We start from the raw sequence: 14,124 nt of genomic DNA on the forward strand, positions 1-14,124 counted from the left end.
GAATTTCATGAATAAATGTCAGCCTCACTGCCTCTCTCCCAGTCTCCACTGTGCACATGCACAGTGATTTCAAATCCCAAATCTTTTGGAGAATGAATACTTAATCCATATACACAAAGCAGTTTTCTCCCTAGGGCCCATCTGTCTTTATCAAATAGTCAGAAGCCATCCCAAGTCTCTCCCCAGCCCACATACCTTTGCCATCAAACCAGATATCTTAAACCAAAGATTCAATTAATTTTCTTTTATAGGCTTCTTATCTGCTATCAAGATAAGATGCTACTATCAAGCCTAGGTGGCCATGGCTTTCATTGTCTACTACTACCATCTAATTATAATTTATTATGATGTTTTAGGGATTTTTTGTGCTTCAGCCGGACCAGATGCAGGTAGGAAACTTCTCTATAGGCATGGATGTACGTTTCTTACCTCATCTGTAGCTCTACCTGTTATTTGGGTTAACAGTCATCATCTGATACATTCCTCACTATATCCCAAATGTAGAGATGAAAACAGTTTCTTTGAATCTTACTCTTCTCTTTCACATCCTTTGTTAAGGGTGTAATTCTGCCCAACTCCAGAGACACTTAGTATGATCCCACAGGTAGAGTGTAAGCATTGAATATTCTTTCTATGCCAAGATAACATAATTGAAAATATTGTTAAAGAAAGTGTAAACCTGCCATTTGTGGTGGCACACACTGGTAGGATTTGCTGAAAGAGACTAGGGCTGTAGCTCAGTGGTATAGCACTTGCCTGGCATGCACAATGTCCTAGGTTCAATGCCCAGTACCTACCAAAACAAACAAAAAAAAGAAAGTATAAACTTCTGCTGTATGAGCAACAATGTCAGAATCTCTGCTTACCAATGGTGACTTTCAGGATACTTTTAGCCCCTTATGATTTCCTTTAGGTTATGAAACTAAAGGCAAGGGACAATGGGAGAGAATGGTTTCTAATTTGACCGACAGGAAAACAGGCTCAGTAAAACTAGTCCCTTGGTATATTTGGAGGTTAAGATGCTTTGCAAGGGAACAGAGCCTTGTGTATAAACAGATAAAAATGTGAACTCTTAACCTACTAAGGTGAAAGTAAGATGTGAGAGGATACATGCAAGCAGCTGAGAGCATGAGCTCATACTCATGACAGAGGGATGCTCTTATTAACCCTTGTTACCATGGTGTTTCAGGTACTAAATCCCTTTCTGGTTCTTATCTTCATCCCATTGTTTGACCTCATCATTTATCGGCTGATCTCCAAGTGCAGAATTAACTTCTCGTAAGTGCTCACCAGGCCATGTGTTATTGCATACTGACTCATTATTTATTCATTTTTGGTCATGATTCAAAGCTTGACTGTTTCTATTTAATGATTATTTTGAATTATTACTTATCTGTTACTATTTTCCCATGTTTGACAAAATTCTTTTAATGTGTAAAAGTGGAAATTAGATCTAACGGTTGATTGCCAATGACAATGCTACAGACTTGTGTGTATGGTGTTGATAGGGTAGGTCTAGGCAATTATGTGATACCAAGTTTCTGAAAAACCATGCTACTTTGTTCTTGAAAGTTGCCTCTCCAAGGAAGTACACTTATTTACTTATTTCATGCGTGGTTGGGGGAGGGGTTACTGTATGTGCCACAGCAAGTGTGCAGAGGTCAGAGGAAAACCTGTGGGAATCGGTTCTTTCCCTTTACTATTTGGATTAAACTCAGGCCATCAGCCTTCAGGGAATTGTGCTTTGAGCCATCTCTCTGGACTAAGTCCTAAGGTTTTTATGACAACTAATTCTTTTAAATGCTGATGTTCCTATGAAACTTAAAAAGGACCTTGTAGGACTGGGTACAACATCATTTTTAGTTAGTATGCACTGTAACCTGACCCATGCTGAGTAGAGAGTATCATTTGTAAAGCCTGACAAGGGATAGTTCAAGTCTCTTTCCATTTCTGATGTAACAGTAGTCTAATTGTGACAGTAAAATAATGACTACTTCACCACATACAAATGCCCTTGTCAGATACTTATTGAGTAGGAAGTAGGGAGTCTAGAACAAAGTTCCACACAAATCCATGTAAAGATCATTTAAATCAAGTACACATTTTCAAAAAGGTGTTTACAGGTTAGTAAGGGAACTGCAACTTAGGCAAACATAACCATTATATGGGTAATATGGTAAATACCCTAGGAAGAGAAGATGGAAATGCCTTCTGAAGAAGAAAATGAGTTTAATTACAGAAGTTGATATACATTAAATAACAAAGCCTGGTTATATTGCTATTATCCTTAATGTTATGACATAATGGCTAAAAGTCATAATAATCATAAGCAGAGGTGGGAAAACTGGTATATTAAGGAGAAGAGATGTTAATTGGGACTTGAATAAAAGAGTAAATTGGAATTAATTAAAGTTTTTATAGAAAGGCCAAGGAGTCTGGGCTTTGTAGCTTGGAATATGGGGTAGATATAATGATCTCTCATTTCCCTCCACAGCTCACTTAGGAAAATGACTGTTGGAATGATCCTAGCATGCCTGGCATTTGCAGTTGCAGCACTTGTAGAGATAAAGATAAATGTGAGTTCGATAAATGTTAAGTTCTAAATCACTCTTCTTCCATGTTTAATCTCAATTCCTTGGGACTCACAACAGTATTCATTTCACTGGACAGTCATTTTAAATATTTAAGTGAATAGAGCTGCAATGCAAAAGGAGGCCCATGTTCCAATTGAATAATTCAAGGTTTATCTTCAGGAAATTTCACAACACAAATACCCAACATATCTTGGGAACAAAGGCTTTATCTGATGCCTTTGAAGCTATACAAATAATCCTGGCCATCAAATAACCACTATTAGTTAATGTCTGTAAGGCCACAACTAAAGGGATGTGTTTGTTACCTACCATCAGTGCTTGCTTCATGGAACTGGGGTTTTCCCCAATTTTAAAAAAAGGTGTCATTTCTTATTTCTAAGCCAACTGTTCTTCAGAGGGATAGACTTGTAAATCTTGGCTAGAAGGGCTAATTTGTCAAAGACAGGACTAAGACATGTGTTCTTGTGTCTAAAGATTATTTATTGGTAATTCAAATAAGTATTGTCTGTCTTCCAGGGAATGACCCATCCACAGCCAGCTTCCCAAGAGATTTTCTTACAAGTCTTGAATCTGGCAGATGGTGAAATAAAGGTGACAGTGCTAGGAAGGAGAAATAATTCTCTCTTGGCGGAGTCCGTCAACTCTTTTCAGGTAAGGTGTGGGCCTAAATGAATTAGAAACTGCATATGATATTAATCATATAATCTTGTAATTGTTTTCTTATGCCTTTAAATAATCTCTGATAACATTATTCTAGTGATTGCATAATATTCTATCCCTTAAATATAGTTCATTTAAGCATTTTCTTGTAACTATCCAAGTTGGATTTTGTTGTCATTCCTGTTTTTGGCAATACTGGGGATTGAACCTAGAGCATCAGGCATGCAATGCAAGCACTCTGCCACTTAGCTACAGTTATAGTCCTACAATGTTTTGTTTATTTATTTTTATGTGTGTGGACACTTTGCCTACATGTATGTCTGTGCATCATGTATGTGTCTTGTTCCTGCAGAGATCAGAAGAGGATGTCAGATCTCCTGGTACTGCAGTAACAGATGGTTGTGAGCCATCACATGGGTGCTAAAAATCGAACCCAGGTCCCCTGAAAAAGTAGCCAGTGTTCTTAACCACTGAGCCACCTCTTAAACCCTGCCCCTGCATTTGTTATTATGCATAACGGTCTAATGAACTGCTCTAACCTTCTTTAGGTATCATTCTATGTCCCATTTCAGGGTCCTAGAAATGAAATAACTCATTTAGAGAGGGAAGTAACTAAGTTACACATCTTGAGGCTATGAAATTTGATGTCCACCCTGGGGCAGAAAGTGAATATAACAGGTTCTTCATTCTGCAGAACACAACACATTATTCCAAATTGCACCTGGAAACAAAAATCCAAGATTTACATTTTCATCTGAAGTATAACAACTTGTCTGTCCACAATGAGAACTCTGTAGAGGAGAAGAACTGTTACCACTTGGTTGTTCATGAGGATGGGGAAAGTATCTCCAGTGTGCTGGTAAGTTAGAGAATTGCACAAGTTCTGTTTTGAAGTAAGATGGCTGAGTCATCAGAATCTCACCAAGGAGCTGCCTGGAAATGGAATGTTCTGATTATAGGTTTCCATTTGTCAGCTCCTACTGAGTTTTTCTTTTCTCTGTTGCAGGTAAAGGATACAGGAATCAAACCAGACAACGGGATGACAGCCATTAGGTTTGGGTGTTGGGGACTTTGGATGAAGAAGTCTCTCATTTTACTTGTTCTGAGCAGGGTTGTTTCCCTCTTAGGAAGTCAGGGTCACTGGTGTCTGTGGCATTTCCAATGGCAGTGAAAGGCAACTGAGCATGTGTCTTCCCGTAGGACTGACAGATCACCCTGAAACAGTGGATATCCTTTGTTCTCTACCACAAGTTTTTCTACCTAATAGTGATTTATCTTGCTCTCAGAAAAATAACTCTGTAAATTTCTGTGTTCATGAGATAAACATTCAGAAGTGAGCAAATATTCCTACCATCATTTTTAGTAGTTGGCTATCTATCCTGTAAAATATAGGTTTCTATTATAAACTGACAGAGGTATCAAAAGAGTTGGATTTTAATCCAGATAAGGCTGAAGGTCTTGTCAGATGGCACAAGACAGATAGAGGGGTGCTCACCTGCCCTCTGTGGCTGAATTAGATGTAAAACAGAGAAATGATGGCATCAAGATCAGGTAATTATTGTTAAATATAGAGAGACTGTGAAGAAAAGTCCAAATTCACAGAAAAATAAAATACACATAAGAACTTATTCTTGAAATGCTTCATAAAGGACAAACCACACAAAGTAGGTTAGACAAGAAGGGCAGCAGGGATTGCCTTTTCTGCATAAATGAAGACCTTGGAATCAACTATTAGAATACTGGAAGGAACATCCCTTCTTATCCCTAGAGCAAGGATTAAAATTATTTAAACATAAATGTACCAAAAGCCCATTCTGAGGGGGACTTACATTCAGAACATTATAAAGAAGATTCTGGAAGGGCCCAAGATTCCTAAAGACAGGAATATAGTGATGATACCTTCTCTGGGCTGGGTGCCTAAATTTTGCACGAGTCAAACTAGACTCCATTTATAAGAATATAACTGGTTTCTGTAAAATGCCATATCTTTATGTATACTTATATTTCTATTTTTTATCTCATTTGAAAAATTTCACCATTAAGAGGGAAAATTACTGGAGAGGTAGGTAGGCTGTGCAAGTGTGATGATTCAAGTTCAAGACCCAGACCCCATGTAAAACCCTGAGTGTGGTGGGGTGAACTTGTAATCCCAGCATGGGGGAGGCTTGATGGCCAGCAACCTAGTCTAAAGAGTGGTCCCCAGCTCTCAGTGACAGGTACAACCTCAGAGCACAAAGTGGATGGCTATTCTGAGAAACAACATCTGTGGTTGACTTCAGGCCTCCACTCATCATGTGCACATGCATGTACATCTGTATACACACACAGAGAGAGAGAGAGAGAGAGAGAGAGAGAGAGAGAGAGAGAGAGAGAGAGAGAGAGAGAGAGGGAGAGAGAGAGAGAGGGAGAGAGAGAGAAGAGAGAGAGGAGAGGGAGAGAGAGAGGTAGACATACATACAGTAAAAAAAGAAAGAAATCAGTTATTTCTAAGCTAGATAGGAAAGTTAGATTGCCATGTGTGACTTTGGTAGTGTCCATCTTGCTGGCCACCTGGTGAGTGTCAGTCATAAGTTAAGAATCCAGAAAAGTCAGATTTTTCTAGAGTAAGTTAAGGCTAGTGGTTACTTTTTAAATAAAGTCCCTTTGTTTGTTTGTTCCTGCCCCAGTCACTATTTTATGTACTTAGAATACAGTTATGAGTGACACAGTATCAGGTGTCTTTGGATATTTTTATTTAATGTATAAATAATTTGTCTACCCTCAGGTTTATTAACACCTTGCATAAAGACATCAATATCTCCTTGGATGAAGATGTTCCTCTCAGTGTGGGCAAAGACTACGGAGTGTCTGTATACAGAACTGTGCTAAGAGGAGAGTAAGAGCCTTGCCCTTGTGGACATTTTACTTTTACCAAAGCCATCTTTTTCAAGTAATATTTTTGTAATTAGGTGATGAGCACAGGCATACCTGTGCTAATTTGGAGTATAGGAAGATTTCTCCTTCCCTTTAATTCTTACCCCTTCTCCCAGGCTCATCCTCTTTCCACATAGCTAGGCTGAGATGGTGATAGTTGTGTGGTTAATACAGCCCATTTCTGTGAAGCTCACAAAGTTTACTGTGGATTTTGGCTCCTGCTCTTTGGTACCTGCCATCAGTATCTCATCATTACAGCACTGGTTGTCAACTGATTCTCAACTCTGTGACCCTTTAATACAGTTCCTCATGTTGTGATGAATCCCCCAACCATAATATTATTTTAATTGCTACTTCATAGCTGTAAGTTTGCTACTGTTATGAGTTATAATATAAATATCTGAGATACAGGATGTCTGATATGTGACCCCCAAAGTAGTTGTGAACCACAGGTTGTGAACTACTACTTAGAATTTCCCTCTCACGTTCTCTGCTTTATACTATTCTACTAAGTCATAAGATTTACATGAAGAAAGCTCACAGTCAGACCTAATATGTACAAAAGTTGACCTGTACAGTCTTTCTTTAGGATTAGGATTTTAAAAATGTACTTGTCAGTCAATATAGAGTACAGATCCAAGGCAAAAAGCTGGCCCAAAAGTGTTCTAGAAGTGTTTATCTTCAAAGACATGTGGCTTAGCTATTTTCCTCATTAGAGGTGAGATCAATCTTCCCTGGAGATGGGAATGCTTTCCTAAGCCATACTGTTTATTTTAACACAATCTCATCTTGTTGCAGGTACCCTGCAGTGCACTTTAAGACAGAAGACAGAGACTTTTTCCTCAATTTAGGTCTACTAGACTTTGGTACAACGTACCTGTTTGTGATCACCAATGTAAGTAGCTTACAGCCACCAAAACTTCCTTCTGTCTGCTCGTCTGCCTGCCTGTCTGTCTATGCCTCCTTTCTTTTACACACACACACACACACACGTATTTTCGGGTCTTCTTGGTGAGGACGCAATGCAAATGAGAAAACTTTGTAGCAAGACAGGATTATATAATTCTTTCTGGTCCGGTGTCAGGCTTTCCACCACTGTGACAAACATCTGATAGAAAGAGGTAGAAACAGGTATCTTGGCTCATGATTTCAGACATTTTGGCCTATAGTCGGATGACTCTATTGTTGTTAAGTCTATAGAATAAACATCATGGTGGAAGGACATGGTAGAGAAAAGGTGCCAGAAATGCCATGGTGACCAGGAAGCAGAGAGAGAGATAGGGAAAGGGATCAGGGACAATGTATGCCCTTCAAAGACATGACCTCATTGACTCACTTCCTCAACACCTATGGAGGACCTCACCTTCCAGTTTCCACCAACTCTCAAGTGTCCATTCAGGCTTTAAACCCTTCAGTCAGTCAATTCATTGGTTAGGTCAGAGCTCCCATGATCTAACTGTACCTTTGAAGCACCACGTTTGAATGCTACACTGGGGGTCAAGCCATTCAAACATGAGTCTTTGAGAGGACATTTCATATGGAAATAGCAATCTTCCTGCTGTAGTTTTAGAAATCCCACCATATTTGCAGGGGATAGCAAAAGAGATAACACCAGAAGCGGGTAAAGAGTGTTGGGAATGGAGACACAATGTGTCCCAAGCTATCACTATGTAATCTCATGGTCAGCACCAGTACTATTATGGCCTTAAGAAGCCAAATATTGTTAATGGAAAAATTACTTTGTTTTCGTTTTTTTCTGACTTGATATACAGGTCTCTTGGGTTCTTGGAATTTTGATCTACTACTACAACATCTGAAATGTCAACCTCCACACGAAGTTTGGGGATTATTAACTGTGTTCTATCAAAAGTAATTGGCACCAGGCACCTACACATTTTTAATCCCAGCACTCAAAAGGCAGAGGCAGGCAAATCTCTGTGAATTCAAGACCAGACTGGTTTATGTAGGAAGCTCAAGATTAATCAGGATTAAATAGTGAGACAAACAAACAAACAAATAGTATTTTTCTCAGTAACTAGAACAGAGAACTTTTGAGTCTTAATTTAAATTTTTTGTGTGTGTGTGTATGTGTGTGTGTATTTTGCTTCCATGTATCTATGTTCATCATATGCATGCCTAATGCCTGTGGAGGCCAGAAGAAGGCAGTAGATTTCAATTAATTTTTTGTACATAAGGATATTTTGTTAAAGTCTCATTCTACTCTTTCAGAGACATATATATAATTCATATACATGAATGGTCTCTAGTCATCTCAGTGCAATTTGTTGAAAATACTGTACACTAAATTGTAATAATGCTCTTGTTGAGAATCAATTGGCCATAAAATGATGTCTTATTTGTAGCGTCTCAACTCTCTTCCATTGATTTATGTGTTCACCCCGTGTTAATTTCATATGTTTTTTGTTTCCTGTTGATTTATAATCTATTTTGATTCAGGAGAATGTCAGTTTCCACATATTCTCCTTCTTTTCTTTTCCAAACTTGGTTTGGAGGCTGGGGATGTAGCCCAGTATTACAGCACATGCTTAGCATGTGCAATCCTGTGGCTTCCATCCCTAGACAAAAAGAAAAAGATCAATTATTCTGTGTGACATGAATTCCATACAAAGTTAGGATTAACTAGGATCAGAAGCCAGATAAGATTTTAATGGAAATTGCACTGATTCTGAAGATTATTTGAAGGGCCAATTGCTATCTGAATAATTTTCAGCCTTTTGTTCAGTGAATAAGAAATGCCTATCCATTTATTTAGGTATCTATTCTTCCAACCATGCTTTTGTAGTTTTCAGAGTACATCTTTTGCATTTACTTTATTACACTTATTCTCAAATGTTTTATCATTTTTATTATTTCTTAATTTCATTTTCCTAGTGGTTATTTTAAGTCATAAACCAATTTTGTGTATTAATATGTGTATATTATTATGAACTCTTATTGAGCTAATTTGTCAGACCTAATATAATTTTAGTAGAGCCCTTAAACTTTCTACATATGAGGTCATGTCATCTGCAAATAGAGACAGCTTCACTTTCTTTTCAGTTTAAATACTTATCATTTCTTTTTCCTGCCCAGTTGCTTGGGCATAGTGTTGGACAGAAATGATGAGACAAGACATCTCTTGCAGGAAAGGCATCCAGTCTTAACACTAAGGAAGTTATCCATAGAGTTTTAAGTAGATGCCCTTTATCAGACTGAGGACATCTCTGTTAACTAATTTCTCAAGTTTTGTCTACCATACCTCCTTGATTGTCTATTTTACCTCACTTGTATGAGGTTGGATTTTGTTAAACACTTTTTCTGAATTCATTTAGAAGACAATGTGAATTTTGTCCTTTATCCCATTGATACTTTGTGCAACATTAATTGATTTTCAAATAACAAACCAATAAAGGCCTGTTACTTTTATAGGGCTTCTATGACAAACCAACATAAACCAGGGGGTTACAAAACAGAGGTTTAATGTTTTGTATATATGTAGGTTTCTGAGATCAAAATGTTTGTAAGGCTAGTTCATTCTGAGAGCTGTGAGGAAGACTTTTCTATGCCTCTACTATAGCTTCTCATGGTTTGCTGAGAATTTGGTGTTTCTTGGTGTATAATACAATCAGCCTGTTGTCTACCTGTATCTTCATATAGCATATTTCTTGTATGTTTTCTATCTATATTTCCCCCTTCTGTATAAATATATCTATCATATTCAATTAGCCCATCACAATGACTCCATTTCACCTGACTAATTGCATTCATAAGCACCCTATTCCCAAATCAGTTTACATCCTCAAATACTGAGTATTATAGCTTTAACACTTGAGTTTTAGGGACACAATTCGACTTTGAAAAGTCGTATTCCTTGTATTATCCCAATCTTGTCTTGTCCTGTCTCTCTAAATGCTTCTGAATCTCAGCATTTAATAGAAGTCATAAATTGAAGGTCGTGGATCCCAATTCTTTCCATAGTTCTATCTTGCTTGGCTTACGCAGTGTTGACAAACATAATAAAAGAATCAATGACCGATGTTTAGAATTTCAGATATTTTACTTAAGAATTTGTATTGTTTATATTGTAATGGTGCCAGAAGATCCTATGACAGATATCACCATGTCAAGTGACTGGCTCTTCCCTGTGATGGTTCAGTTCAGCAAAGTCCATATTATTTCCACTCAGCAACTTAATTACTCACCTTAGAACACTTGAATATTTGACTTTTAGAGGCTCTTTTAGTCTGCTCTTATATTGAACACACACACACGCACACACCACACAAACACACATACCATACACACACACACACACACACACACACACACACACACACACACACACAGAGAGAGAGAGAGAGAGAGAGAGAGAGAGAGAGATTAATTATTCCTGGAGAGTATGTACATTCCCAACTAAAGAATAAAACAGGATTCTTTTACTTCCCTATTTCAGAACTAACTCCCTTTTGACTTAGAACCAAAAGCATTTGGATATCAAAAATTTTAATCTCAGAGATTTTTCCTATAACTGATGGAAATCAGGGAAATGAATGTAGTGCAGTCACCAAGAGAATATTCAAAACAATGGAATTGTATAGAAATGTCTAACCTTTTGAAGGTAGCAGAGAAATTAAAAGAAAGGAATGTATATAGATCATAGGATGCTATAGTTAGGTATATTTGCTTAAGATTACTGAGAATAAGATTACTGAGAAGTCCAATTCCTGTTTCTCCCACTAAGATCACCAATAGGGGTCTTCAGACTTGGAAGACAGAAGAAATTCCAGCCAATAAACTATCAATTGCGTGGCAACTACCGCAATATATCCTGGTTACAGCAGCAGAGGTCATGTTCTCCGTCACAGGACTTGAATTTTCTTATTCTCAGGTAATATTTTTACAAGTAGAAGTGGTGACACCGCTTAGAAAATAGTGAATTTTAATTCTCATACTTTTCAGATAGGCATGTCATCCTAAGACCTCTATCTCTTTGGTTCATGAGTTCCTTACATATGACCCTGAATAGTCATATGTTCCTGATTTTCAGGATCATGAGAATGCAGCATTTGACTATATGATTTTGGGCTTGGAGGAAAAAAATAAGCTTGAAGACTGAGGGCTATAGGGTTAGACTACTCATGTTCAAATATTGGCTGCATGACCTATTTTGGAATAGGAACAAGTAAATCATGTCTCTAATCCTGTTTGACTTCCTTTTCTTTATGTTCTTTTAACTTCTCTTATTTTTTTCAGAGTACTATAGTAATGCAGATTAGCTCTTAAGGTTTTGATAATAGTTGCATAATATAATAAATTAAAACACTCAATTAATGGATCCTCTTTCTCCTTACTGCTATATTATTACCATCTCATGAGCCAAGGTGATAGCTGAACTTAGTGGGGAAGATGGGAAATGTGAATTTTTATGGGACCTGTTTCATGGATCGGCTCATGGGGAAGGAAGATGGAATAGGGAATTTCAATGTTTACAGATGTATGTGTCCTTCCTAGGCTCCATCTAGCATGAAATCTGTGCTCCAGGCAGCCTGGTTATTGACAGTTGCAGTAGGGAATATCATCGTTCTTGTTGTGGCGCAGTTCAGTGGCTTGGTACAGGTAAGGGCCTGAGGAGAATAGGAGCTCATATCTACACAAAGTTTCCCCTCCAGCTTCCTCATCTCCCTTTTGCTTAGCCTCCAGATTTCCCCTTCAGTGATATGAGGGTAAGATAACAGACTCTGCCAGGAAATAGACATATGTCTGTGGCAATAATGACCACCACGTACCTATGGGAGAAGAGGCCAGTGAACCTAGTGTTCTGCCAAAAGAAGTGCCTCAAGTGATGATTCCCTTATTTATCTTCCCATCCCTCCACTAATAACCCCCCCACACACTTCTTTGAGGTTTCTTCATATTTCTCTTTCATTTATCTCCATACAGTGGGCCGAATTCATTTTGTTTTCCTGCCTCCTGCTGGTGGTCTGCCTGATCTTCTCCATCATGGGCTACTACTATGTCCCTATAACGTCAGAGGGTGTTCACAAGCCAACGGATAAGCAGGTTCCTCATACCCAGGGGAATATGATCAACCTAGAAACCAAGAATACAAGGCTCTGATGGCTCACTGGATTCCTAACTAATTCCCGGCTCTGGTTTCTGCCATCACTTATCTTCAAACTTATTTCCCCCACTTCCAGGTTAGGAGAAGGAGATAGCATTTTATCTGAGTGGATCATCTCCATTTTCTACCACAATAGAGGCAATTCTAGGACTAGGTTTTCAGGTATATCTTTAAGCAAGAATCTGAGAGACACAGATCAATAAGGCAATGTCTCTCAAGCTGGTCCAGTATCTCCAAATGGCCATGAAAATACAAATGGGTAATAGAGATGAGTCTCTGTGGGTATGCCAAGTTTGGGAGACTCCTTTATCAGATATTTAGAACTGATAACTCCACTTATTGATGTGTTGGTTTTGGAAGGGAAAATGCAGAATAATAGAGGAATGGTGTTTCAAGTTTATCGGTAGTATAACTGTGCTATTCATGAAGATGTCAAGAAAGGTATGCGTGGTATGATCTAATCCACAGGCAACTTGTCAGCCTCTAGCAAGTTTAATATGAACAGCATTTTATCAGCACATGGAAGATACATCTTTCTGATTACCACAGCGTTTCATCTACTTATCCAAACACCCCTTTCTCAGTACTGCCAAACCACAATTAAAGGCAGTAAGGGGACATAGAAACACATAGAAATTATTCTTTGTTCTTTAGTGCACATTTCTATAAAGAACTCCAGTGTTTCTGCCCCGAGCTGTGTGTTTCTGGGGACACCTGTCTAAGAAACTAACTCTAACTCTGCAACCCAGCCTGTTCAGTGTTGCTGGGACACCTTTATCTTATTATTACATCTTAAGTTGCTTATTACAGCGAATCTTCAGTAACAAAATGTTTTTCTAATCCAACTTCCTCTAATTTTTTCTGTTTAACTTCTTGCAATGTATTTTTAGTTTTTCCGTAATTTTTGTTTACATTTCTTCCTTTAGTCTTAGGAATTTCCCGCTTGTTGAAAAGGGATAATTCTTCTGTCTTAGGTTTGAAGCTCTAAATGGTAATATTCAACAAATGGTCAGCGTCCTGCATGAGAAACCTGTCAAAATCTGCAGGGGTGGGCAAAGCATGTATACTTTCTGTTTGTCTGTATGAACAAAAAGTGTCAGGAAGCAGTATCTCACATGCAATGTGTGGATCAAGGGACAAGATTGGGAATATCAGCATCAGGACTGTGTCATATGTCGCTAGGAGAAAAGAATCACAACCCTTGTATGAAAGACCTCTTTTCTACTCCTTTTACTACTTTGTTCCCATCTACAGCCATGCTGGATCACTCACACATTGTTAATAATGCAATACGAATGTAAGAGAATTTGCTCCAATTCCTCAAGCTTTAAATACTGTAGTTTTAATGACTAAGATTTCAGAAGCACAGAAGGGGTGGCAACACCACCCATTTTCCCCAGATATCTTGTTGTTGTGAACCTGACCATACTCCTTTAGAAGATGTTCATTTTTAAGCAGCTTTAACCAAACTATTTATGAGTTTTGTTTTAAGTGACATTAACACTGATCTGTGAATAAAAGTTTTTATGTACAAGTAAATTTGGGAAATGAGTTATATAATGTTCTAAATATTATATTTGTATGCTAAAGAGTCTGGATATCCTCAGAGAAGTCATAATGCCCCTGAATTACCTTGACATGTGGTAGTTTCTTCAGAGCACTGGTTTCAGAAGAACCTTTATGCTGGCTAATGACTTCACCCACAAAGCTTCCTGCTCAGTAGTAGAACACTTGCTAGTGTGCACAAGGTCCCGGGTCTCATCCCCAGCACCACAAGCAAGCAGACAAACCAACAACTGTCTTAGGACACTAGTTCTATGCTTTGTTATAAGCAAG

The 14,124-nt window shown here is 38.2% G+C and overlaps 1 protein-coding gene across 3 annotated transcripts in view; it reads left to right on the top strand.

Annotated features, from left to right (window-relative positions):
• Nucleotides 1–13,827, top strand: part of Slc15a2 (solute carrier family 15 member 2) — a 30,248-nt gene extending 16,421 nt beyond the window's left edge. The window contains exons 12-22 of one of the 3 annotated variants that reach the window (XM_005071520.4): nucleotides 357–389; nucleotides 1,190–1,278; nucleotides 2,495–2,576; nucleotides 3,111–3,245; nucleotides 3,949–4,113; nucleotides 4,261–4,307; nucleotides 6,019–6,129; nucleotides 6,966–7,062; nucleotides 10,909–11,055; nucleotides 11,679–11,783; nucleotides 12,108–13,827. In XM_005071520.4, coding sequence (XP_005071577.1) covers nucleotides 357–389; nucleotides 1,190–1,278; nucleotides 2,495–2,576; nucleotides 3,111–3,245; nucleotides 3,949–4,113; nucleotides 4,261–4,307; nucleotides 6,019–6,129; nucleotides 6,966–7,062; nucleotides 10,909–11,055; nucleotides 11,679–11,783; nucleotides 12,108–12,284 — 1,188 coding nt within the window. In that variant the 3' untranslated portion in view covers nucleotides 12,285–13,827. Of the gene's footprint in view, nucleotides 1–251; nucleotides 390–1,189; nucleotides 1,279–2,494; nucleotides 2,577–3,110; nucleotides 3,246–3,948; nucleotides 4,114–4,260; nucleotides 4,308–6,018; nucleotides 6,130–6,965; nucleotides 7,063–10,908; nucleotides 11,056–11,678; nucleotides 11,784–12,107 lie in introns of those variants that run through there. The other 2 variants (XR_005878933.1, XM_021228006.2) reach the window with 2 other exon arrangements.
• Nucleotides 13,828–14,124: the final 297 nt, after the last annotated feature.

The sequence above is a fragment of the Mesocricetus auratus genome, unplaced genomic scaffold (assembly GCF_017639785.1).
Source record: "Mesocricetus auratus isolate SY011 unplaced genomic scaffold, BCM_Maur_2.0 Super-Scaffold_100008, whole genome shotgun sequence".
Taxonomy (NCBI): Eukaryota; Metazoa; Chordata; class Mammalia; order Rodentia; family Cricetidae; genus Mesocricetus; species Mesocricetus auratus.